Genomic DNA, 24084 nt, shown 5'->3' on the forward strand with positions numbered 1-24084 from the left:
GTCATTTGTTTAGTGACATTATTATGGATGGTATACTCCCCTATTTAATTATTTATTATTTATTTTTTATTTTTCATATTTGTATACCGCCCTACTCCCGAAGGACTCAGGACGGTGAACAGCCATAATAAATACAAATACATATAGAAGTTAAAAACTATTAAGAAACAGATTAAGTAATTTAGGCTCAAAGATTAAAAACATCCAAATTTATCTAAAGAGGTTTAAAACCCAATTTAAAAGCCAGTTTAAAAGCCAATTAAAAAGGGAGAGTTAGGCCAGACCAGCTTGTTGGAATAGAAATGTTTTCAGGGCACGGCGGAATATGCGTAAGTCTTGGATGTTTCGTAACTCCGGGGGAAGCCCGTTCCAGATGGTAGGTGCCCCCACAGAAAAGGCTCTTCCCCTGGGGGCCGTCAGACGACATTGTTTGGCCGACGGCACCCTGAGGAGTCCCTCTCTATGGGAGCGAACTGGTCGGTGAGAGGCTATTGGTGGCAGGAGGCGGTCTCGTAAGTACCCTGGTCCTGAGCCATGGAGCGCTCTAAAGATAGTAACCAAAACCTTGAAGCGCACCCGGAAGACCACTGGGAGCCAGTGCAGCTCGCGCAGGAGGGGGGTTACATGAGAGCGCCACATTGCTCCCATTACCACCCACGCGGCCGCATTCTGGACCAGTTGGAGCCTTCGGGTGCTTCTCAAGGGGAGCCCCACGTAGAGAGCATTACAATAATCCAGGCGTGAGGTGACAAGGGCGTGAGTGACCGTGCGTAACGAGTCCCGATCCAGAAAGGGATGCAACTGGCGAATCAGGCGAACCTGATAAAAAGTCCTCCTGGCTACGGCCGTCATATGCTCTTCAAAAGACAGCCGTGAGTCCAGGAGGATGCCGAAGTTGCGAACCCCATCTGTGGGGGCCAATGACTCGCCCCCAATAGTCAGAGATGGCGCCAACTGACTATATCGGGACGACGGAAACCACAGCCACTCGGTCTTGGATGGGTTGAGTCTGAGTTTGTTCCTCCCCATCCAGATCCGTACGGCCTCCAGGCACCGGGACATCACCTCGAGGGCATCATTGGGGTGGTCTGGGGTGGAGATGTACAGCTGGGTGTCATCAGCGTACTGATGGTACTTCACCCCAAAACCACGGATGATCTCACCCAGCGGCTTCACATAAATGTTGAATAGAAGGGGCGAGAGGACCGATCCTTGTGGCACCCCACATATAAGGGGCCTCGGGGTCGACCTCTGCCCCCCTGTCAACACAGACTGCGACCGGTCAGAGAGAAAGGAGGAGAACCACTGTAGAACAGTGCCCCCCACCCCCAACCCTTCCAACCGGTGCAGCATGATATCATGATCGATGGTATCAAAAGCCGCTGAGAGGTCTAGTAGGACCAGGACAGAGGAGCAACCCCTGTCCCGAGCCCTCCAGAGATCATCAACCAATGCGACCAATGCTGTCTCTGTGCTGTACCCGGGCCTGAATCCCGACTGGAACGGATCTAGATAATTCGATTCATCCAGGTACTGAGGCAGTTGTCGTGCAACCACACTCTCAACAACCTTTGCAATAAAGCGAAGGTTGGAGACAGGACGATAATTTGCTAATACAGCTGGATCCAGGGAGGGCTTCTTGAGGAGGGGCCTCACCACCGCCTCTTTCAAGACGGTGGGAAAGACACCCTCACTCAAAGAAGCATTTATAATCTCCTGGAGCCAGCCTCGCGTCACCTCCCGGGAGGCCAGTACCAACCAGGATGGACACGGGTCCAATAAACATGTGGTTGCATTTAGTCTGTTCAGTATCCTGTCCACGCTTTCGGGAGTCACAGGATCAAACTCTTCCCAAATAATATTCTCAGGACCTGCCCCTGTCATCTCCTCTGGATCAATCCAGTCAGAGTCTAGCTGTTCACGAATCTGAGCAATTTTGTCATACAGATATTGTACAAAATGTGGAGGATGATTTCTTCGTCTGCAGGCGGCTAGACTTTGGGAAAAGAAAAAAGAAAAGGGGAACCACAACGGATCTCTTATAATTGGGATAGCATTAACTTAAAAAGAATAAAATGGCGCAGGAATTAGAGAAGGAACAAATTGATGTATTTGACTTGGAACGGAAATAAATAAAATAATTAAAATGCTGCATGGAGGACAAAATTTGAGGACATTGAAGCTGAAATGAAATATACGCAAGCAGACAAGAAAATGAAGAAATGACACAACGGCTGAAAATGAAGACAAAGACAACGTGATTAAATATGAATAAGTAATGTGCAGGCGGATAGTAATAATAAAAGGAGGCTTTTAGAGACTATATTGTGAATAACAATAGTTTTAAAGATAGGACACTGGGATAGTGTGATAGATGAGATAGGACACTGGGATTAACAGTGAAAGAATTGGGGAATATGGGGTAAGATAGAAAAGTCCAGGACTTTGATTTATAAAATAACTATATTGAGATTAATAATGGTCAACAGAAATTTGAGAAGAATATGTTACAGATACTTAAAATGAAAACATGGATGGAAGCTATAATGTATAAGAAATAGACTATTAAAAGAAAATATATTAATGGGCGTAATGAATCAATTTTTAGTAAGATGTTACATGGTATTACTTGAGAATAATTGATGACTATAAAAACTGGGATATTGTTTAAATACCTATAACAATTCCAATAATTTGAATATTTTCAACAACTTTAATATTTTAATATTTTTAATATTTTTGATAATATATCTATCTAAGCAAAAAAGAAAAGATTGAAATAATATAGGACTATGAATTACAAATAAGAACTACTTAAACTGGTTTTTATATAAATGGTTAAAGAGACAGAATTGTGGGAAATAATTGGAAAATTGTTTTGTAGTTTTATTTGAATTAAGAACTATGTTTCAGTGTTAAACTGCTATATTTTTGGAATTAGAGATAGGATTTAAATTTGGTGAAGGAAATAAAAATTTAATGAGCATTTTATGAAGTAATAATAAATGTGGGGAAGTTTTAGAAAGGGAAATAAGATTTTGAAATATAAACATGTTTGACTTGTATTGTTGAGGATTTAGGCTAAGAATTATGAAATGTATTATGAGGTATTAATTGAATTGAGATTTAAAGTGGATTAATAGAAGGGTAATTGTTTTGATTAAATAAATAAGAGTAAACTTTTTATAAGATGGTAATAGGGGAGATAGATGATTTAAGATTAGGTATTGTTAATAGTGAGGATTTAGGGTAAGAATTGTGAAATGTACTATGAGGTATTAATTGAATTAAGATTTAAGGAGGGTTAATAGAAGGGTAACTTTTGATTAAGTAAATTTGAGTAATTCTTTTTTTTAGGATGGTATTAGTTGAGATAGGTGATTTAAGATTAAGAAATAAGTGTTATGCAAAATAGAATACAGTATATAAAATCTTGTTAAAGATGATAAAAAATTGTATAAATTGATGACCGGATGAGGGCTCTGTTCTGAAAAGATGTAATTTGTGTGTTGGGAAAAATAAAAATAATTTTTTTTTTTGCAAAAAAAAAAAGATTATATACCTTAATTTGAAATAAATAATCATGTAGCTCTAAAGACAAATTGATATATGACATAATGGAGGAGTGTCACAACCTATGGGTGGGAGGGATCAGCCTAGAATCTCTATATAGCCACAAGCAAACTAAATCCGATGTCCCCTTTAATACTGTTGACCCTTATCTATCTCTTAGCAGATGCTAAATGTTAGTTAAATTTGCTTGTGGCTATTTAGAGATACTAGGCTAATCCATGTTTTAACTCTTCCCCAGGTTCTGCCACTCTTTGTCCTACATATAAGTTTGATAGGAGCTGTTATTGATTTTAACAGTTTTAAATTACTAGCTATGGGAGCGCGATGACTCACATGGTTAGGACGCTGGGTAAGCTCCTGTCACTCGCTCCTGCCAACCCAGCAATTTGAAAGTGCGCAACTGCAAGTAGATAGATGGGTATCATTTCAATGGGCAGCTTAACAGGGACACAAAAGGAACCCCAACTGCATGTCCCCTGGGCAATGGTAATAGATTAAGAACAATAATCTAATGAAGGGGGTGAGTGTACAATATTTGCCAAATCCAAATTAAGCATAATGTTCTAATGTAAAATACAAAATACATTAATTGATAAAAGTATTTTTTTAAACCTGAACAATATCAAAACTTGTTGCAATTGGAAAGTTTTAAAAAGTAATTAATGAAGCTCTACTGAATTGACTTTGATTCAAATCAGTTCTAGCATGTAGTTATAATTTAATTAATTTCTCTGTATCAAACCAGATTCAAAGTGGTGCCTTCTTTCCAATTTAAATTGATAACACTTGTTTTTTAAGCATATAATCGTAGTAGTCCTTGACTTACAACCATTTGTGTTTAGTGATTGTTCAAATGGCACTGAAAAAAATGACTGACGACCGTTGCAGCATTCCCACAGTCACATGATTAGAATTGGAGCTCTTGGCAACGGACTCATATTTATTACGATTGCCGTGTCCTGGGGTCATGTGATCACCATTTGTAACCTGATAAAGTCAATGGGGAAGCCAGAGTCACTTAACTGTGTTTCTAGGTTAACAACTGCAGTGATTCACTTATCAAATGTGGCAAGAAAGGTCATAAAATGGGGCAAAACTCACTTATTAACCATCTTGCTTAGCAATTTTGGGCTCAATTGTGGTTGTAAGTCAAGGACTACCTGTACAAGATTAGCTGAATGAAATTTAATATAACAGATTTTCATTCTCAAATCTATATATTTGCCTTAAATGGTTGGGTGATTACTACAGTGTCTTTTTAATTCTTTAAATATGTTTCCATAGGTATCATTACTTGGATTAGAACTTCTAGGTGCCCTTGGTGAAAGACTATTAGGATGTTTCAGAACCTATGTAGGAACTGGTAAGTATTTTTTACATTTTTTCTGTAAAAAAAAATTGTACAAAAATAAGTTTTATCTTTTCCTCAATATTTTTTTAACTAGAGCTGTATATCACAAATTTATAATAATGGAAAAGGTATAGTAATAGATTTATATATAGAACACAGCTATTGCTGATTTATGACCACTTGTTGAACCACCAAATTTACAGTGATCTTGTTAAGGGTACTTTACAGCCTGAGTGTAAGGGCGCTTCTGATGACAATATACTGTTGCTACCAACAGACTATTACAACCACATGGCATCAGTATAGTATAGAAATCAACTAAAGCCTAAAGCTTAAGTAAATCAATAGACCCAGTAGCCCCAGAAGAAAAAACAGGAGTCATTTACAACGTACAATGTAAGGATTGAAACAGCCACTACATAGTACAAACAGGCAGAACACTAACAGAGCACATCCATGAATATCAACTAGTAACCAGAAGACATGATGAAAGCTCCTTAATTTTACAACACATGGCCGGATTTAACAATACTATACTATTATAATACTATTGGGAAGCTGTGACCATCCTAAACCAAGTCAAGTCCCAAAACACTAGAGAATTCCTAAAAGGCACCTTGACAGGTCAGCCAGGAACATAGACATAAACAACATCTATACATTATTCAAAAAAGACAATCAACAAGCCAAAAAATGGGGGGAAAGACCAGAGGGAAAAAAGACCAGAACACCTCCTGACCAGCAGTCAACAGATGAGCAGAGATTAACATCAATATTAACATTAGACCAACAATCAAGCAGCAAACAATACCGAATCAAGGAATTGCCAAACAAACAGTAAACAGCCCAACCAAAGAACCACCAAGACCACTCCCATTAACACTGACAGGGAAGGTCTATGACAATGTTGGTGAACCTTTTTGACACCGAGTGCCGAAATGGGAGAATGTAAACGGAGGGGGGGGAGCATAGGAAACCGGAAGAGCAGCTTCCTGGCGTGCATGTGCAGGAACACGGGAAACTGGAACAGCAGTTCCCTGGCCTGCATGCGCACCATCACCTGATCTTCCTGTTTCTGGCATGTATGTGCATGTGAAGACCAGCTGGCCAACGCGCATACATGCACCAGAAACTGGAAGCTTAGCTTCCTGGCGTGCACATGCAACCCAGAGAGCTGCTTTTCTGGCGCTCCTGTGCTGAGAAGACCAATTGGTCGGTGGACATGTTCGCGCCGGAACCCAGAAGAGCAATGGGTGATGGCTGGCATGCCTGGAGAGATGGCTTTGCATGCCACTTCCGGCACGCATGCCGTAGGTTAACCATCACAGGTCTATGGCATCTGTAACATCATCAGTGCTAGTAGGGAATGGGATTTCCTCTCATTTTATATTCTACTTTGGGCAATGAACATCTGCAAGAAAACAACCATGTTCAGAGAGCATCAAGGACTCCTAATTTAAATATGAGTTCAGTCATATATTAAATCAGGCCAGTTAGGATCCATTAAGTTTGGTTCAACTCAGTTGGCTGCATAAATAAAGGTTTATCAAATGTTTGCACTGTCCCCAGCAAAACCTCATAGGTTATCCAAGGATATTCTAGATTCTGTCCTTCCACTTCCCCATCTTCTATTTCTCAGAACCTTTCCAAACATATTTATTTTCTAGTCTGTCTTCTATGCCCCCTTTATCTGAGTTTCTTGTTTCTTAAGGTTGTTAATGGTGTCAAGGGTGTTTTATTTGGTTCTTCTTTTAGCCCACCTTTGCAATGGTCTCACTAAGCCTATTGGGCAATGTTGCATTTATGATTGTAATATTAAGGACTGAGACCTCACATTTTTATTTTCATATTGAACGCTGCTGAATCATCTTCTGGCTTGTAAAGTGGTTATTTTTGCTTTAAGAGTTGAAAAACAAATATATAATCAAATACAGATAGTCCTTGATTTATGATAACAATTGAGACAAGAATCTTCCGTTACTGAGTGAAGCAGTTATTTAATGAGATGCCATATAAGTACTTTTCTCAAAACCACAATCCTGGCATGCATGGTTGCAGTTGTAAGTGAGTTCCTGGGTCATAAAGTGGACAGAATGAAAGATCTGCCTTTCAGAGATACTTGACCCCATTGGGGGAGAGGGGAATTGCTCTGGCGGGTAGGCCTTTAGCTTTCAAGGAGTTGTCTGCTGAAAAGACTTGGTCGCATAAGGACAAAATCTCTGGCTGGCAACCTTTTCATTCTAGATTCTCTGATATGCGCATGTCCAAGATGGCGGCGCCCGCTGGGATCACGATCTGAGGATGGGGCGCCGACCTACCCTTTGGGTCCTTTGGGGGTCGTTTTGAAGATCCTCGACCCCAGGACCTGTAAGGGGAGCTCCCGGCCAGCACGGAGAGGGTTTTCTTTCCCTCCGTGACTGAGCCGAGGGGAAGGGGCGAAGCGTGGAGCGCCAGGCTGATCAGCTGGGCGTCGGCAGCGTCGGCAGCGTTTTTTCACAGCCGGAGCCATCAATTAGTTGGAGCGGCGCTGTGCCGGGGGGCGCCCGCCGCGCGGCAAGTTTCGAAGCCCGGGGGGGTTGCCCGAAGTGCTACATGATGTGTCGGGCACCCCCTGAAGACCTCTGGGACGTCGCCAGGCTCTTTGGGGGCTGGCAACGATCGCGCGGTGGTGGCGGCAATGGCGGTTGCTGTGGAGGCTAGCTGGCGGTCAGACGGCGCTGGGGACCCCCCCCTTTGAAGTAGGAGCTGGGGGGGGCAACAAACCAACAGGTCTGGGAGACCTGAAACCACGGTTGGGCGGAAAAGACCCGGAGCGATTTTCTGGGCCTCGGGAGGCCTCAATTTGTGGTTGTGCGGGGGGCGGGGGGGCTTGAGAAAGCCGCCCCATTTCTGCCCCATTTCTCTCTCCTCCAGCGTTCCCTTTTAGAACTGGGCCCACCTGGACCAACTGTCAGCCTGTGGGACTCATTGGCGCTATGCCCTATTATTATTACTATTCTGAATCCCCCTGACTCTGGAGAGGGCTATTTCCATCTGAACGGGAGACCGGTACATGGCTGCATCCCATCGGCTGAGGGGGCTAGACATTTGCCTGACCACCGTGAGAGGGTGGCCAGGTGTCAGAGCCCCTGGGGGCTGAACCGGGACGCTTTCTACATATATGCACTTTACCAGATTTCTACACATATGCACTTTACCAGCGAGGGGACTTTACCAGCGAGGGGACTTTACCATCGGTCTTTACCACCGGACAAAACGCCGTGAGAGGGCGATTTTTGGACCTGACCCCTGGACGCTGTCTATATGCATCGGTTCATTGCTGCCACCCCACCACAAGAGGGGGTTGTCCAGCTGACCTAACCACCGTGAGAGGGTGGTTAGATCTATTTCCCCCTTGGAACTGTGGTCGTCCTGGCTTTGGACTATGTCCTCTGTTGTGAGGGGACAGGGGACTCGGTCCTGCAAATATGTCTCTGAGATCCCCCATTCCTTTGTCTTCTCCTCGGTCCTTTATATACACCCTCAGGATATGGTCGTGTTACCCATTATGATTAATGTACTCAGCAGCGGAGCTTCTTGGTTTGCGAGACTCCCCCCTCTCGCAGGCTTGGCCCTCCATTCTATCGAGGGCCTACCTCGATGACGGGCTCTGGAGTCCCGAGAGGTGGCATGCCGCAAAGAGGGGGCTGCGGGGTTTTTTAAAATTGTCCTTGTTTAAACTTTTAAGGGGTTCTGGGAGGGGGAGGGGGGTGGGGGGTGGGATTGGAATTAGGATTGTGGGTTTGGGGGATAACCCACTAGGGGGAGAGTCGGGCTTGGCCAGGACGTTCAGCGGGGGTGGTGGGGGATCTGGAGGGGGTCGAGCTGGTCCAGACTATGCTTTTACCATCGGTACTGTGTGTGGGAGGGGTAGATATGGCGGGAGCAGGGGGCCATATGTTAAGGGAGCACGCACCCGCTGTCTTCAAGCGGTAGAGTGCTCCGGCCCCCAAGGCTCCACCCGTTCTCCAGGTAGTACAGACCTTCAGGGCCCGGGCCTTCGTCTGATGTTGTGCAACGCCAGGTCTGTAGTAAATAAAGCCCCCCTCATCTGTGATCTTGTTTACGAGGGGGGAGCGGACCTGGCGGGTATTACGGAGACCTGGTTGGGCCCAGAGGGAGGGGTCCCTCTGGTAGAAATGTGCCCACCAGGTTTCCATGCATTCCATCAGCCAAGGTCACAGGGGAGGGGCGGGGGAGTAGCGGTTATTATTAGAGAAGGCCTTAAGTCGAGGGAGACCACTGTACCTCAGACAGCTGGTTGTGAGTCCCTCCTTGTGAAGTGGGGCCACGGGGTTCAGATGGGTTTGCTGATCATGTACCTGGCTCCCTGCCACGTGGCGGCAGCCCTGCCCGAGCTACTCAACGTTATTGCCACGGTGGCGGTTGATACCCCCAGACTTATGGTCATGGGGGATTTCAACCTGCCATCCGTGGGTGAGGCGTCTGAGGTGGCTCGGGAGTTCATGGCTTCCATGACGGCCATGGACCTGATCCAACTAATTCGTGGTCCTACGCACACTGGGGGAAACACACTGGACTTGGTTTTTGTCTCTGGACAGTGGTTGAGTGATCTCGAGATAGGGGATATAGTCATCGAGCCCTTGTCATGGTCAGATCACTCGCTCCTTCGCCTTGACCTTCGAACCGCAGCACCCCGCCGCAGGGAGGCGGAACCGGTAAGATGGTACCGCCCCAGGCGCCTGATGGAACCTGATAGGTTCCAGATGGAGCTTGGGCCAATCCCGGAGGTTCTGGCTCATGCCTCATCTGGGGAACTAGTGGCCGCCTGGGATAGGGCGGCTGCTGGAGCCCTGGATCGAGTCGTGCCTTTGCGGCCTCTGACCCGGCGCCGATCTCGCCTGGCTCCTTGGTTCACCGAGGAGCTGAGGGAGATGAAGCGCCGGAAAAGACGCCTAGAGAGCTGTTGGAGGGCTAGTCTTTCTGAATCTGACCAAACACTGGTAAGATCTCATATTAGGAGTTACCTAGTGGCGATAAAAGCAGCAAAATGTACTCATTTTACTGCTCTTATTGCGTCATCAGATAATCGCCCGGCCACCCTGTTTAGGGTGACCCGCTCCCTGCTCCACCAGGAAGCGCGGGAGGACCCCTTGGAGGGAAGAACCGAGGATTTTGTTCAGTATCTGTATGACAAAATCACTCAGATTCGGGCAGGTCTGGACTCTGACGGGATAGATCCAGCGAGGGTGACGGAGACAGGTCTTGAGACTGTTATCTGGGATGAGTTTGATCCTGTGACCCCAGATGACGTGGACAGGATTCTGGGTAGATTGAATGCGACCACATGTTTGTTGGACCCGTGTCCCTCCTGGTTAGTGCTGGCTTCCCGGGAGGTGACGCGAGCTGGCTCCAGGGGATTATAAATGCTTCGTTGGGTGAGGGTGTCTTTCCCGCCGCCTTGAAAGAGGCGGTGGTAAGGCCTCTCCTCAAGAAGCCTTCCCTGGACCCGGCAGTATTGGCTAATTATCGTCCAGTCTCCAACCTTTGCTTTGTTGCGAAGGTTGTTGAGAGTGTGGTTGCGCGACAGCTACCCCAGTACCTGGAGGAAGCGTCGTATCTAGATCCGTTCCAGTCGGGCTTCAGGCCTGGGTACAGCACGGAAACGGCATTGGTCGCGTTGGTTGATGATCTCTGGAGGGCTCGGGACAGGGGTTGTTCCTCTGTCCTGGTCCTGTTAGACCTCTCAGCGGCTTTTGATACCATCGACCATGGTATCATGCTGCACCGGCTGGAAGGGTTGGGGGTGGGAGGCACCGTTTTACGGTGGTTCTCCTCCTTTCTCTCTGACCGGTCGCAGTCTGTGTTGACAGGGGGGCAGAGATCGACCCCGAGGCCCCTTATATGTGGGGTGCCGCAGGGATCGGTCCTCTCGCCCCTTCTGTTCAACATTTATGTAAAGCCGCTGGGCGAGATCATCCGTGGTTTCGGGGTGAAGTACCATCTGTACGCTGATGACACCCAGCTGTACATCTCCACCCCGGACCACCCCAACGATGCCCTTGAAGTGATGTCCCAGTGCCTGGAGGCCGTACGGATCTGGATGGGGAGAAACGGGCTCAGGCTCAACCCATCCAAGACCGAGTGGCTGTGGTTTCCGACGTCCCGATATAGTCAGCTGGCGCCATCGCTGGCTATTGGGGGCGAATCATTGGCCCCCACGGAAAGGGCTCGTAACTTGGGCGTCCTCCTGGACTCACGGCTGTCTTTAGAAGAGCACTTGACGGCCGTGACCGGGAGGATTTTTCATTAGGTTCGCCTGATTCGCCAGTTGCGTCCCTTTCTAGATCGGGACTCGTTACGCACAGTCACTCATGCCCTCGTCACCTCTCGTCTGGACTATTGTAATGCTCTCTACATGGGGCTCCCCTTGAGGTGCACCCGGAGGCTCCAGCTGGCGCAGAGTGCGGCCGCGCGGGTGGTTATGGGAGCAACATGGAGCTCCCATGTAACACCTCTCCTGCGCGACCTGCACTGGCTCCCGGTGGTCTTCCGGGTGCGCTTCAAGGTTCTGGTTACCACCTTTAAAGCGCTCCATGACTTGGGACCTGGTTACTTACGGGACCGCCTACTACCATCAACAGCCTCCCACCGACCAGTACGCTCCCACAGAGAGGGGCTCCTCCAGGTGCCGTCGGCCAAACAATGTCGGCTGTCGGCCCCTAGGGGGAGAGCCTTCTCTGTGGGGGCACCGACGATCTGGAATGAGCTCCCCCCAGAGATACGGAGGATTCCGGATCTGCGCACCTTCCGCCGCGTGTTGAAGACGCTTTTATTTCATCAAGCTGACCTCGCCTAAATCTTCTCCCTTTTGAGTGTAAATTCTAAATTTTTAATGTATTTTAAAATATGGGTATCTTAAATTTGGGTATTAATTCAGCCAAATTTATTTAATTCATTTTATTCGATTTTAAATTTTGTATATCTATGTGTTTTATCTCATGGCTGTGCACCGCCCTGAGTCCTTCGGGAGTAGGGCAGTATAGAAATTCAATAAAATAAAAATAAATAAATAAAAATAAAAATAGATCAGGGGTCCCCAGGTCGCAGCCCACTATTAGACTATCAGCCATTTGGAACCAGGTCACGGAAGTGGTAAGTGAGCACGTATGTAAGCATATCCTCACTTGTGGGAGCAGCAGATGAGCATGTGCATGCACACTCCATTTGCACAAGTGGCAGGCACACATGCCTGCTGCTTGCATAAATGGCGCACGTGCGCATGACTACCACTCACGTGAAACGTCCCCTCTCTCCCCCACTGGTCCACAAAGCCGGAAAGGTTGGGGAACTCTGCTCTAGATCAGTGGTCACCAACTGGTGGTCCGCGGACCACTGGTGCTCCATGAGAAAATTTTGGTGGTCCGCAGAGAAATCTTTGCAACGAGCCCAGTTGAAGTTTCCCGCGCCGCTCGCCCTTCAGTTCCCAGGGACAGGGTGAGCTCCTTCAGGCAGTTAGCTTGGCCACCTGTTAGCGGAGAGAAGCAGCTGAAGTCAACCCCAGCTTTGCTGTCTCATTGCGGATGCTAAATCGGCTCCCTGCAAACTCTCGTCTCTCGAGGAGTGCTCACTGAAGTGGTGCGGGAAACTTCAGCCGGGCTCCTCGAGAGATGAGAGTTTGCAGTGGACCGATCTAGCGTCCGCAATGGACAGCAAAGCTAGGGTTGACTCCAGCTGCCTCCCTCTGCTGTAGTGCTTCCTGGACGCTGTTTACCGCTCTGAGCCCCAAGCACTCCAAGTCCCAAGCACCGCCTCATAGTCCCCCGCAGCAGCTGCCCTCCAACCGGTAGGTCAAGCCCAGCTCTGGGTCTTTTATGCCAAGCCGAGCCCTTCATCTACTTCAAGCCATCCCCCATCAGGGGACCCCACGAAGCCCTCGCTGCCCCTTCCATCCATCTGTCTCTGACCAGCCTTTTGGAAATACTGGATCTTCGGAGGCTGGGTGGCTACAGCCAGGAACAAAAGGAAGAAGAGCAGCAGTGGTTCTAGGAGGAGGAGGATGAAACCTGGTACTGGGTATCTTTGCCCGACTTTTCTGCACAAAGACTTGTCTCTCGCCTGGCTCTTTCCCTGCGGTTCTTTCTGGGGAAAAAAAAGAGCCCTTCCTCTTTTTGTACCCAGCTGGTGCTTTTCAAAGCTCGCTTTTCAAGCGTTAGCTGCCCAAATCCCCTTTGATTGTGATTTTTAAAAATTATTATTATTTATATCGGCCGTCCCTTTCCAGACATCTCCATTTTTCTCATTGATTTTTTTCCCCCAACTATTACTTTCCCAATTTGCTTCCAACCTGCTTTTTTTTGCCTGTGTGATTTAAAAACAAAGATTTAGAAACACTAGGCTTTAAAGACTTCTCTTTGTATTGTATTGGTGGATAAATTCCTGGCACGAATGTGCTTATGCATTTAAACTGGCAATGAGTATAAATTCTCAAAAGAAATTTAGCATGAAGCGGGGGAACTGAGATTTGTCAGCTTTGCTTTCTTTGCTGCATTGCCTTGAATAAGCCTTGATTATAATGGTGCACTGGTTAAGATACTGATTAAATTTAAAATAGTGACAGTTATGAACAGTGTACTGTAATGTAGGGAAGAAATGATAAAATGGAAAAAAGTTTTAGTGCTTCCTGGATGCGGTTTACCGCTCCAAGACCCAAGTGGCAGGAGGCAAGGGCTGCCTTGGTGCCACCAGCTGGCGCAAATATACTGCGGCGAAGGCGGAATGCTGATGCTGCGCAAATGCAAGTAGCGCTTTGCTCCAGCACCTTCCAGCCATCACCACTGCCACTTGCCCCCCCCCCGGCAACAGCACCATTATATTGTTCCGGCCGGCGAGGGCTGCACTCCTTTTTGCACATTGCACCACCTGCAAAGTTGCACATTGCACGTGCCACCCCCTATGGCGGAGATTTCCAGCCCCACTACAGGCCGGTCCCATATTCCAGAGCTGACGTTGGTGGGAAAGTCGGTCCAGAGCTGTGGTACTCACAGGACTGGCTTTTTGGTCATCCCGGAGCAGCTCCTCCACTCAGGTGCACTGGCCTGCCGGGCAGCAGGTAGCTCCCCCTGCAGGCTGGTGCATCCAGGTGGAGGAGCTGCTCTGGGATGACCAAAGAGCCAGTCCTGTAACTACCACAACTCTGGACCGACTTTTCCACCAACGTCAGCAAGCCACCATCAGTCTGCCCGTCTTCGCTTTCCTTCACTCAGATTGACCAAGCTTCTTATAATTAAAAAGTTTTTTATTTTATAAACAAACAAACATACAATATATAATCAATCAGTCAATATATCATCTGAATACATCTTTTTTCCATCTTACTCCTCCAATAATTATCATATCTTAATATTATCGTTTCATTTATTATTACATTTCCCCCACATTTACTTTTCTATTAAAACATTTATCTATTCAACACTTTTATCCCAACCCAACCTTTATCCCTCCCTCCCCACCCCCACAACTTCCCAGAGCGAAAACAGGGTGTAACATTTAACAAGCATAAGCTAAAATATACTAACTACAAAATTCAAAACTCCCACACACTCTTTAACTCCCCTTACTCAAATTCATCAACCTCCCTTTTATAAATTCTCAAAATTAATTGAATTAAATTCATTCTTCCTAAATATAAAGACCTTTTTCTTGATGTGTAATCCAATAATTTAACAATATTACAAACATTAAAAATCATGGATAAGTTTCATTTCCACACCTTCAAACACCATTCTTTTTCAACATTACTCCCTAATAAGATTCTAAATTTAACATTTATCCTCTTTAATCCTTCATAAAATTGAAGATTTTAAAACCTTAAACATTTCCTCTCGTATACCTTTTAAGATACTATAATCTTAGGTTAAACATTTTAAAAATCTCTTAATACATCAATAAAACATTCTTAATTCATTTCACAAAATATAAATTTCAAAACCTGCAGGAAGATATCCTTCAAATTTTCAATTAACCATTTTAATACCTCCATAACTTTTTTTTTAATTGAAAAAATTTTACAAATACAAATTTTTCCCCCTTCCCCCCCTTTCCCTCCCTAACCCTCCCTTACCCTCCCCTCCCCCCATGGCTTCCCCAGGATGAGATCCAAATCCAAATCGCATTATATAATACTTTACCGCCCATCTACTCAACCCCCTGTGTAGTATACATTTCGTCCTAACATTCTGGTATTCTATCCCCTATATACTATACATTTCTACACAACATTCAACTAAAAGTTATCTGATACTTCCTAATTTAATATTTATTCTGCACACAATCTATCCATTTCCTCTACTCCCATACATAAATCTCTTGGGTCCAGTTTTTAATGTATTCTCGCCTTTTCTGCGAAACTGGCCACTTTCAGAATATTGAACAATCAGTAACCTAGCCTATCACTATATACCATATCAATTTTGTTTCATCCACTTTCCCGCAACATATATAATAGTTCATAACATCTAAACAATTACATCAAATCCTTCTTCCAACAGTGTATTTAATGTCTTTAGTTGCCATCTGCCCCCATCATTGAAGAGTACTTCTATATACAACCCCCCCGAGTGACTGTATATTTATATTTATATTCCGTATAATATCTTCTGTAAAGTCTTTCATCTAGATTATTAGTTCCATCGACCATGTTAGGGTAACAACCAGATCAACTGCAAGTGCCCTTACTCCATAATCCTCTTGCCTCATAGCTATTCCCTTCAAAGTAGACATAATCCATCTTTCTTAAAATCTGTAATAGAAAGTTCCAATTCACTTGCTTACAGGCCTTCTCCACAGCCTAAAATACCAGCACTGCAGGGATCTGTTTATTCTTCTCAAGATAGTCCAATAAATCTATAATTTGCCTCACATTGTCTTTCATGTGTCTGTCTTCTATAAATCCTGCTTAATCATGAATCAACTCTTAGATAACTGGCAATAGTCTGTTGGTTAATAGTTTTGCAAAAGTTTTTTATAATCCATATTCAAAAGAGATATTCTAAAAAATTTTAGTTTTGTAGAACCTGCTTCTTTTCTTGCCTTGTGCTGGCTTAGACCTCTGCTGTTGTTGTTTTTCTGGAGTTTGTTTGTAGACTGATCGGGTTATACGCTGATCTTTAACTTTGTAAGACATCAGATCAAGATCCAAAGCCACTTCTCTTGTATTTTTAGGTGATTCACCTTTAGCCTTTAAAGGAAGATCCGGGAACGACTCATCCAAAGAGCCCCCTGTAGTTCCTTGTATTTCTATTGCCTCCATCTCCATCTGCTTCCACTGGACTTCAATCTTTTGTTCATTTTGCTTTTCTTTATCACCCTCCTGTATTAACACCAAAGATGTACATGGAGATGCTGGACCAATTTTAAAAACATTGAGATAAAATTCTTCCGCTTTTTTAACAGTATTTAGTCGATATCTTTCTCCTTGATACCTCAATATTATACCAACTGGAGCATCCCATCTAAATGGAATTTGTTGTTTTTTTAGTTCAGTCATCAAAAATCCAAAATCCTTTCTATCTTTTAGCATCTTAGGCGGCAGCTCTTTATAAATCCCAATCTCCCTTCCATCCACTTGTAAGGTAGAAACAAAAGACTTTTGCAAGATATCATTTCTTATTCTTCTATCTGTAAAGTATATCACTATATCTCTTGGCAATTGCCTTTGCCTTGCTACCCAAGAATTCACTCTGTAAATCTTGTCAATCTTGGACAAGACCTCTTCAGGGCTAACCTTTAACATCTCAGCCAAAGCATCGGCACAAATCCTTCTCAAATCTGTTGTTTTCCTTTATCCCCCTCAATCTTACAGCAAACTCCATAAATTTGAATTGCATCATTGTCACTTCATTTTCAATTCTTTGCGTTTTATTATCCAGATTATCAATCTTATAATCAACTTCCTTCATTTTAGACTCTATTTCTAAATTAATTTCTTCCACTTTTTTATCAATTTGAACAATTACTTCTGACAAGCCAGTCAAAACTGTCAAAATATCTCGCTTCATCTTGTCATACTTTTCTTGAACCATCTCCTTAGTTTCCTGTTGAAATTTTTTAAACTTCTGGTCCATAACCTCATCTTGTTTCATCAGAGCCGCAATAATAAATTCCTTCAAGTCTCTAAAATCAATCTCCTGTCTCTGGCTCTGAGTCTGCAGGCTTAGAAACTGCGCTTGTGACTTATAAGTGGGGGAACCCCCCTCCTACAGCTTTGTTGTCTAGCTTATCTAGCTTTAAAACCATGCTGCCACGCAGACCGATTCTTTTTAAGAAGGAAGTCTTCTCTCCCTTTTTGCCAGCATAAAATCCTCTCAGAGTTAATCAAGTCTCTAAGGGAGATAGAACATAAGAAAAAAAACTTTTCCCTTCTCTTATAACCAGCGCTGTTATTTTAGATACTTTGTAGCATACTGAAACAATCAGGCAAGTTCACTTTCGCTTTCAGCTTTTTTTTTTCTTTTCAAGCAGCTAAAGCCAGACGCCATTTTAAACTTTCACTCTTTCTTCATTCTTAAATCCAATCACACGGCTAATATATATATACTTGCAGTTTTGGATTCCAGATCCAGATTTCACCCTGTTTATTTTGATAAATCACTAATTACGTTGGTCGCGTCATCTAGCTCTGCAACAAGCAGAGTTCCCCTGGCGCCCGGAGCCTCGGCGAGCTGGATAGGGAGCCTCATCCTGCTTCCTCCCCAGAGGCAAAAAAAAAAACACTCTGGGGACTTCACAGGGGCTCTACCTGCTCTCGCCGGCTCTCCTCACGCTTCTTCAAAGAAACGGAGTTTTTTCGAGCCGCCTCAGCTGTGGAGGCGGCTCTTTACGGGTGGCGGGGCTGGCGGTCATAAAAGACCGTCTGGCGACGACCCTTATCTGGGTTATTGTTTTACCTCCATAACTTTTAAGAAGCAATCGTTTTTATATCCAAAACTAATTGTAAGAAAACACTTCCTTTATATCATTGTCTTAGAATAACCTTTAAAAATATCAGTTTAATTAAGATTTTCAATTTATTACTAAAATCCTCCCCCCAAAAAGAATTAATTTTCTATTCTTCCCTTCTTTCTATATTTTTTCAGTCCTTCTTTTTCAATAATTCTTTCAACATTGCTCCTCCCCCTAATTTTATTTTTGAAAATTTTTGAATTTTGATTTGAGGTTGATGTATCTTGAAAGCTCGCTCTCTTCTTGAAATCATTTTCTTCAGTTTAAAAGCCCCATTTCGACTCTTCTTGCTTGTATAATCAATCAGTTCATTCCTTTGTCTATAAAGCCAAGAGCCTTGGTAGTACAGGGGTTTAAGGCACCCTGTTATTAAGCTGGTTATTAAGACCAGCTGCCTGCAATTACTGCAGGGTTCGAATCTCGCCAAGGCTCAAGGTTGACTCAGCCTTCCATCCTTTCTAAGGTAGGTGAAATGAGGACCCAGTTTGTGGGGGCAATAAGCTGACTTTGTATAAATATACAAAAGGATGAAGGCTATTGCTGAGCACATTGTAAGCCGCCCTGAGTCTTCGGAGAAGGGCAGCATATAAATCAAATTTTAAAAAAAAATTGTTACCATAAAGTTTATCAGCTTGCAATAAAGAGTCTACTTGTTGCTTTTCTATTAATTGAGTGGAAGCGTCTGCCAAGACCTGTGTTTCAACTGTGCCAACCTCCATTTCAATCCTGACAGCCTCTTTGTCCTCCAGAATCAAAATCCTCTGATTAATTTCCTCCTGTTTCACAGCCAACAAATCATTATAATTCTCCAAGCTATATTTTTGAAAAGTTCTTTCAATTGATTCCAAAAGAGCAGAGTTAAAAGAGTCTAAAAGTTCTTGAGAAACCTTTACAGTCACAACTTGAAAATTTGCTGATTCACCAAACAGTGATCCTCCAGCCCTGATGTCAGCCATGTTTCAGTCTTCACTTTATTTTTATTCAGCTATCAGGTTGACAAATCCAACTATTTTCCACACAGTGTAAAGATGTAAATTAATTGAGGTCAATACCAAGTTCTTTTCCATGCCGCTTCCACTTTAAATCTTTTTCTTAGGGTGTAATCCAGTAGCTGTATCAATGTTACAAGCGTTAACAAGCGTTAACAAGCACTTTCACTAATAGCTTTTGCTTCCACGCCCTCAGGCGCCATTTGCTGCATTTTTAAACGGAGTTAAAGTGTTACTTGCGTTTTTTTTTTTTTTGGTTCTCCTGATTTGCTCTGCCAGCACCCAAAGTCCAAATTCTTTATGATCCTTAAAATTGTGTTGCTGGTGTGGACGCGATGCCTCCATCTGCATGAAGCAGACTCGTCCTGGATTCGGAGCAATGAAGGGCTTACAGGGAGCTCACCCTGCAACCCCCAGGCTTAAAAAGACAAATCTGGGGGTCTAGGGGAGCTCTACCCAGACCCTTCGGTTCTTCTCTCCCCCTTTTTCCCAGGGGGAGATTTTCAAGCCGCTGAACAGCCGGTTTTCGCTGTTCAAGCGGCTAACGAAATCACGGGGCTGGAGCTCCTAAAGGAGCGTCCGTTTGGCGATCGTGGAGCCACCGGAAGTCCAGCTTGACCAAGCTTCTTGAGTGAAGGAACACAAAAGAGGTTTCCAGGCTGTGTGCCTGGACCAGACACTTTCTCTCAGGCCTCCCACCTGGAGGCCTTGCAAAAGCAGAGAGGTAGGCCCAAAAGGCAGCTGAGCTTTCCCCCCCGCGAGTGGTCTGCGGGGTTTAAAATATAAACTTGGTGGTCCCTGAGGTCCAAAAGGTTGGGGACCCCTACTCTAGATGATACCTCTTTATGGGAAAAAAGATATGTACAATCAACAGAAACAAGAAACCCTATGACAATGTCTCTTTATAGGAGTTACAAAGTAAACTTGTGAAAGATTTGAAGATTTTTAAAAAAATACCAAACAGTGATGGAAGATTAAATCCTGCGATGCCATAGGAATTATTTAAAGATCAGAGCAAAAAGGCATACGATAATATAAACATGGACTATTGATCAGGGATAAACTATTTGTTTGATATTTCTGGTAACTCCTAATGGAATTTTTGCTGATCTAGGAATGAAAATATAATGATTTATAAATTACACAGAGATAAAAGCTAGGTAATGGGAGAAGATGTTTTTCTACCTGTTACTTTAAAAGACAATAAAAAGTTAATATACTAGCTTCTTCTCCATATGATGGTGAGAAGTCACTTCTTTAATACTATTTTTGTTACTTTTTTCTTTTCTACCTTCTTTTCTTTTTAATGCATATTTTGAATTTTCTTTTTCTTCTAGCTTAGTTTGTATTAGTTTTTATTATAATTTTTAAAAACTTCAATAAAACTATTAAGCAAAAAGTGTAGCATTTACAACTAGAAATACAACTGGTGTACAATCAAGATTAGAACATCTTCATATGCCCTTTCTGTAATGTAATATGCCAGCAATGCTTCTTGGGATTTTACATGGAACAGATAGGATAACTTTTGTGTTGCATTTGTTTCCCGGAGGCTGAAGATGTGTGAGATGTGTGAAAGGAAAACATCCACAGATAGCAGAATTAAGAGTAAAATCAACAGCAGAATCAACAGCAACCTTATTGAGCATCAGACATAGTTTATATAGTTTCTAAGTTTCTCAGTTCTCACCTACTATGCGTGTTACTTTATTATTGGTTAAGAAATCTCTAACCAATCACAATAATTGGTTAGTAATTACATCATTGGTTTTCATGAGAAAATGCATGTATTCACACACATTTTTCATGAGAAAATGCATGTATTCACACACATTCACACACAAGATACACTGAAAGCGGCAAATGTTACAGGTTATACATTGTTTCACCCTGTGTCCTTGTACATGCTAGAAACACTGCTCAAAGATGAGAATTGCTGATGTTTGCAATTTCGTGTAACTGCGGTTCCAAAAACCATACAGATGAGCATTGTAATAACCCTACATTTCCTCGCTTTTTATTTTAATGAAGGAAAATGAAATTTATCAAGAGCACGCAATTGAATCACATTTAAAGTAGGTTGAGGTGACTTATGAAACATTGCAAAAAATGTAGGAATACATTGCATACAACAACAAAAAAGTATAAGTAATGCAAGTACAATTACACCATAGAAAAACAATTGTTTTAACCAAGCAAGATCAGGTAACCAATCAGTTAGCCAAGCAAAAGGAGAAAATTCCACATGTACATTATTTTTTATATCAGCTTGTAAATTAGCTAATTCATCTTCAATAGTCTTATTAAGTGAATGAAAATGCACAGCACAAGCACGTTGACCAACCAAGGTACAAAATCCACCTTGACGAGCTAACAAATAGTCTATAGCAAAGCGTTGTTGAATCAAATCTTGATTTAGTTCTTCGATTTCATTTTGCAAATCACGAATAATGGCAGCAGTAGCGTTAATAGATTTCTCCAATCGACATGTTAGTCCCAGAATAGAATGTCTATTTTCTTGAGCTATTATTCCTGGTTATGATCCCAAAATAATAGTTCCAGTTATGGCTCCAGCTAAAGCACGTCCAAAAGTAGGCAACAAAGAAAGTTGAGTATCAATAATAACTTCATCAGAACATGTTGATCCCATGACCGCACGTCTCCTTCGAGGTGACAGTCTATCAGAAACACCTATTTGTACAGGTAAAGACAAATATCCAATTGCAGCACATTGATAGTTTTGAGGGTGTACATTTGTTGCATATTTATCAAAGAAAAACCACATAGTAGGATCTTTTAATTGCCATCCAGCACAGATTGATCCACTTGATCCCATATCAGAGACGTCAGAGACTTGAAAAATAGGAAAATCATCAGGATACATATCAGGTACAATATTATGACCTTGTGATGTTTCATTAATATTACCCCATAACCAATATTTCTGAATACAATAACTATAATTCCCTACTTTATCTAAAATACGTTTAGCTTTTGAATAATCAGACCATTTATTAAGCCAATTATGACGAGCATAACAACAAAAACATAAACCTCTAGTAAATTGACTAATACGAAGATACTTCTATTTTTTTTTATTGCAAAAGTTTTACAATTACATTTTCACCCCTTTTTTTCACCCCCCCACCTCCCTCCCCAAACTTCCCGTCCTCCCTAGCCCTCCCTAGCCCTCCCCCCCAGACTTCCCTATTATATACTCATAACTAATAATACTGATATATATACCTGAACCCATCCCTCCCCCTATATAATTTTCCCTCTTTATCTCTTTACATTAAAATATTTCTAATACATTGTTTTCAAATAAAAGCTATTTGGTACTTTCTAGTTTGGTATTTGTTCTGAACATATTCTATCCACCTTTTCCATTCCCATTCATAAGTCTCTTGTGAACAATCTTTTAAATATGCTGAAATCTTCGCCATCTCTGCAAAACTGGCCATCTTCAAAGTCCATTCCTCGATAGTAGGCAAAGCTTCATTCTTCCAATATTTACCTATCAACAATCTTGCTGCTGTTATCATATACAATATTAATTTTATTTCGCCCCGTGTAAAACCCTTAACTATACCCAATAAAAACAATTGTGGAGAAAATTGAATTTTTTTCTTCAAAACGTTCTGCATGACCCACCATATTTTTATCCAAAAAGCCTTAACTTTCCTACAGGTCCACCAAACATGATAATATCCAAACATTCACATCTCCAACATTTTGGCTGAACATTAGGGTACATACATGACAACTTTTTAGGATCTAGATGCCATCTATAAAACATTTTATAAAAATTTTCCCTCAAATTCTGCGACTGTGTAAATTTAACATTCTGAACCCAAATTTTTTCCCATGTTTCCAACATCACTGGTTCTTCAAAATTTTGTGCCCACTTAATCATACAATCTTTAACTAATTCCGTTTCTGAATCCCTTTCTAGCAAAACATTGTAAAGCCTTTTAATATGCATTGGACCTTTCTCTCTTATATGTCTAACCAATTCTTCCTCATGCAACATAATACCAGTTTTTTGGTCCTCTTTCCATCTCAATTGTAATTGATTATATTGTAACCAGGTTAAATTAATCCCTTCGTCCAACAGTGTCTGCAATGTCTTCAACTGCCATCTGCCCGCATCTGTAAAAAGAACCTCTTTGTATAAAAACCCCCCGAGTGACATTATATTTGTATTCCACAAGGTATGACCAAGATCCAGCCATAGCGGTATTTTATAATCCCATTTGAGTCGGTGCTTCTTCCAAACTCTCATCAAAGAGTCTCTAAGTATATGACTTTTAAATACTTTATCAACTTTATCATCATAAAATAGGTAAGCATGCCATCCAAATTCAAGATCAAAACTTTCTGCATTCAATATTCCAGCCTTTTTACTTCCAAACCAATCACTTGTTAAAGTTAAAGCTGCTGCATCATAATATAACTGTAGGTTTGGAAGTTTAAGGCCTCCTCTTTCTGGAACATCTTGCATAATTTTCAATTTCACTCTCGGCTTTTTCTCGTTCCAGACAAACTTATTAAGTCCAGTTTGCCAAACTTTCAGTTGTTTATCACTTTTAAGCACCGGAATCATTTGAAACAAAAACAGAAATCTTGGCAAAATGTTCATCTTAACTGCTGCTATTCTTCCAAGTAAAGACAGTTGCAGCTTTTTCCAAGTCTCCATGTCTTTCTGAACCTCTCGCCACAACACCTCATAATTATTTTGAAACAATTTCATGTTTGATTCTGCAACCTGAACTCCAAGATATTTTACCTTAGGTACAATTTCAAAACCTGCCCTCCTTTCAAACTCATGTTTACGATCTTGTGTCATATTTTTGACTATCATTTTAGTCTTTTTTGAGTTCACTCTAAAACCTGAAACTCTACCATAGTCTTGTATAATGTCGTTCATCAAGATTATTGAATCCATTGGTTGTGATAGGGTAACCACCAGATCATCTGCAAATGCCTTTATTCTATAATCCTCTTGCCTTATCATTATGCCTTTCAAAATTTTTGAGTCCCGTATTATATTTAGCAAGACTTCCAGTGTTAAAATAAATAAAAGTGGGGACAACGGACATCCCTGTCTTGTTCCTTTTTCAATTTTAAACTCTGTCGTCAAACTTCCATTAATAATAATCTGTGCTT

General features: G+C 42.6%; 1 protein-coding gene across 38 annotated transcripts in view; it reads left to right on the top strand.

Annotated features, from left to right (window-relative positions):
- The window catches only part of CLASP2 (cytoplasmic linker associated protein 2), a 495740-nt gene that overhangs the window by 30091 nt on the left and 441565 nt on the right, over positions 1-24084 (top strand). For all 38 annotated transcript variants that reach the window (XR_015734236.1, XR_015734237.1, XM_060686009.2 and 35 more), the window contains exon 2: positions 4858-4936. Coding sequence is in view for 34 of the 38 variants with exons in the window: in XM_060685988.2 (XP_060541971.1) it covers positions 4858-4936 (79 nt within the window). In the remaining 4 variants the exon portion in view is untranslated. The remainder of the gene's footprint in view (positions 1-4857; positions 4937-24084) is intronic.

The sequence above is a fragment of the Pantherophis guttatus genome, chromosome 4 (genome assembly GCF_059756535.1).
Source record: "Pantherophis guttatus breed Tessera chromosome 4, ASM5975653v1, whole genome shotgun sequence".
In the NCBI taxonomy this organism is placed as follows: domain Eukaryota; kingdom Metazoa; phylum Chordata; class Lepidosauria; order Squamata; family Colubridae; genus Pantherophis; species Pantherophis guttatus.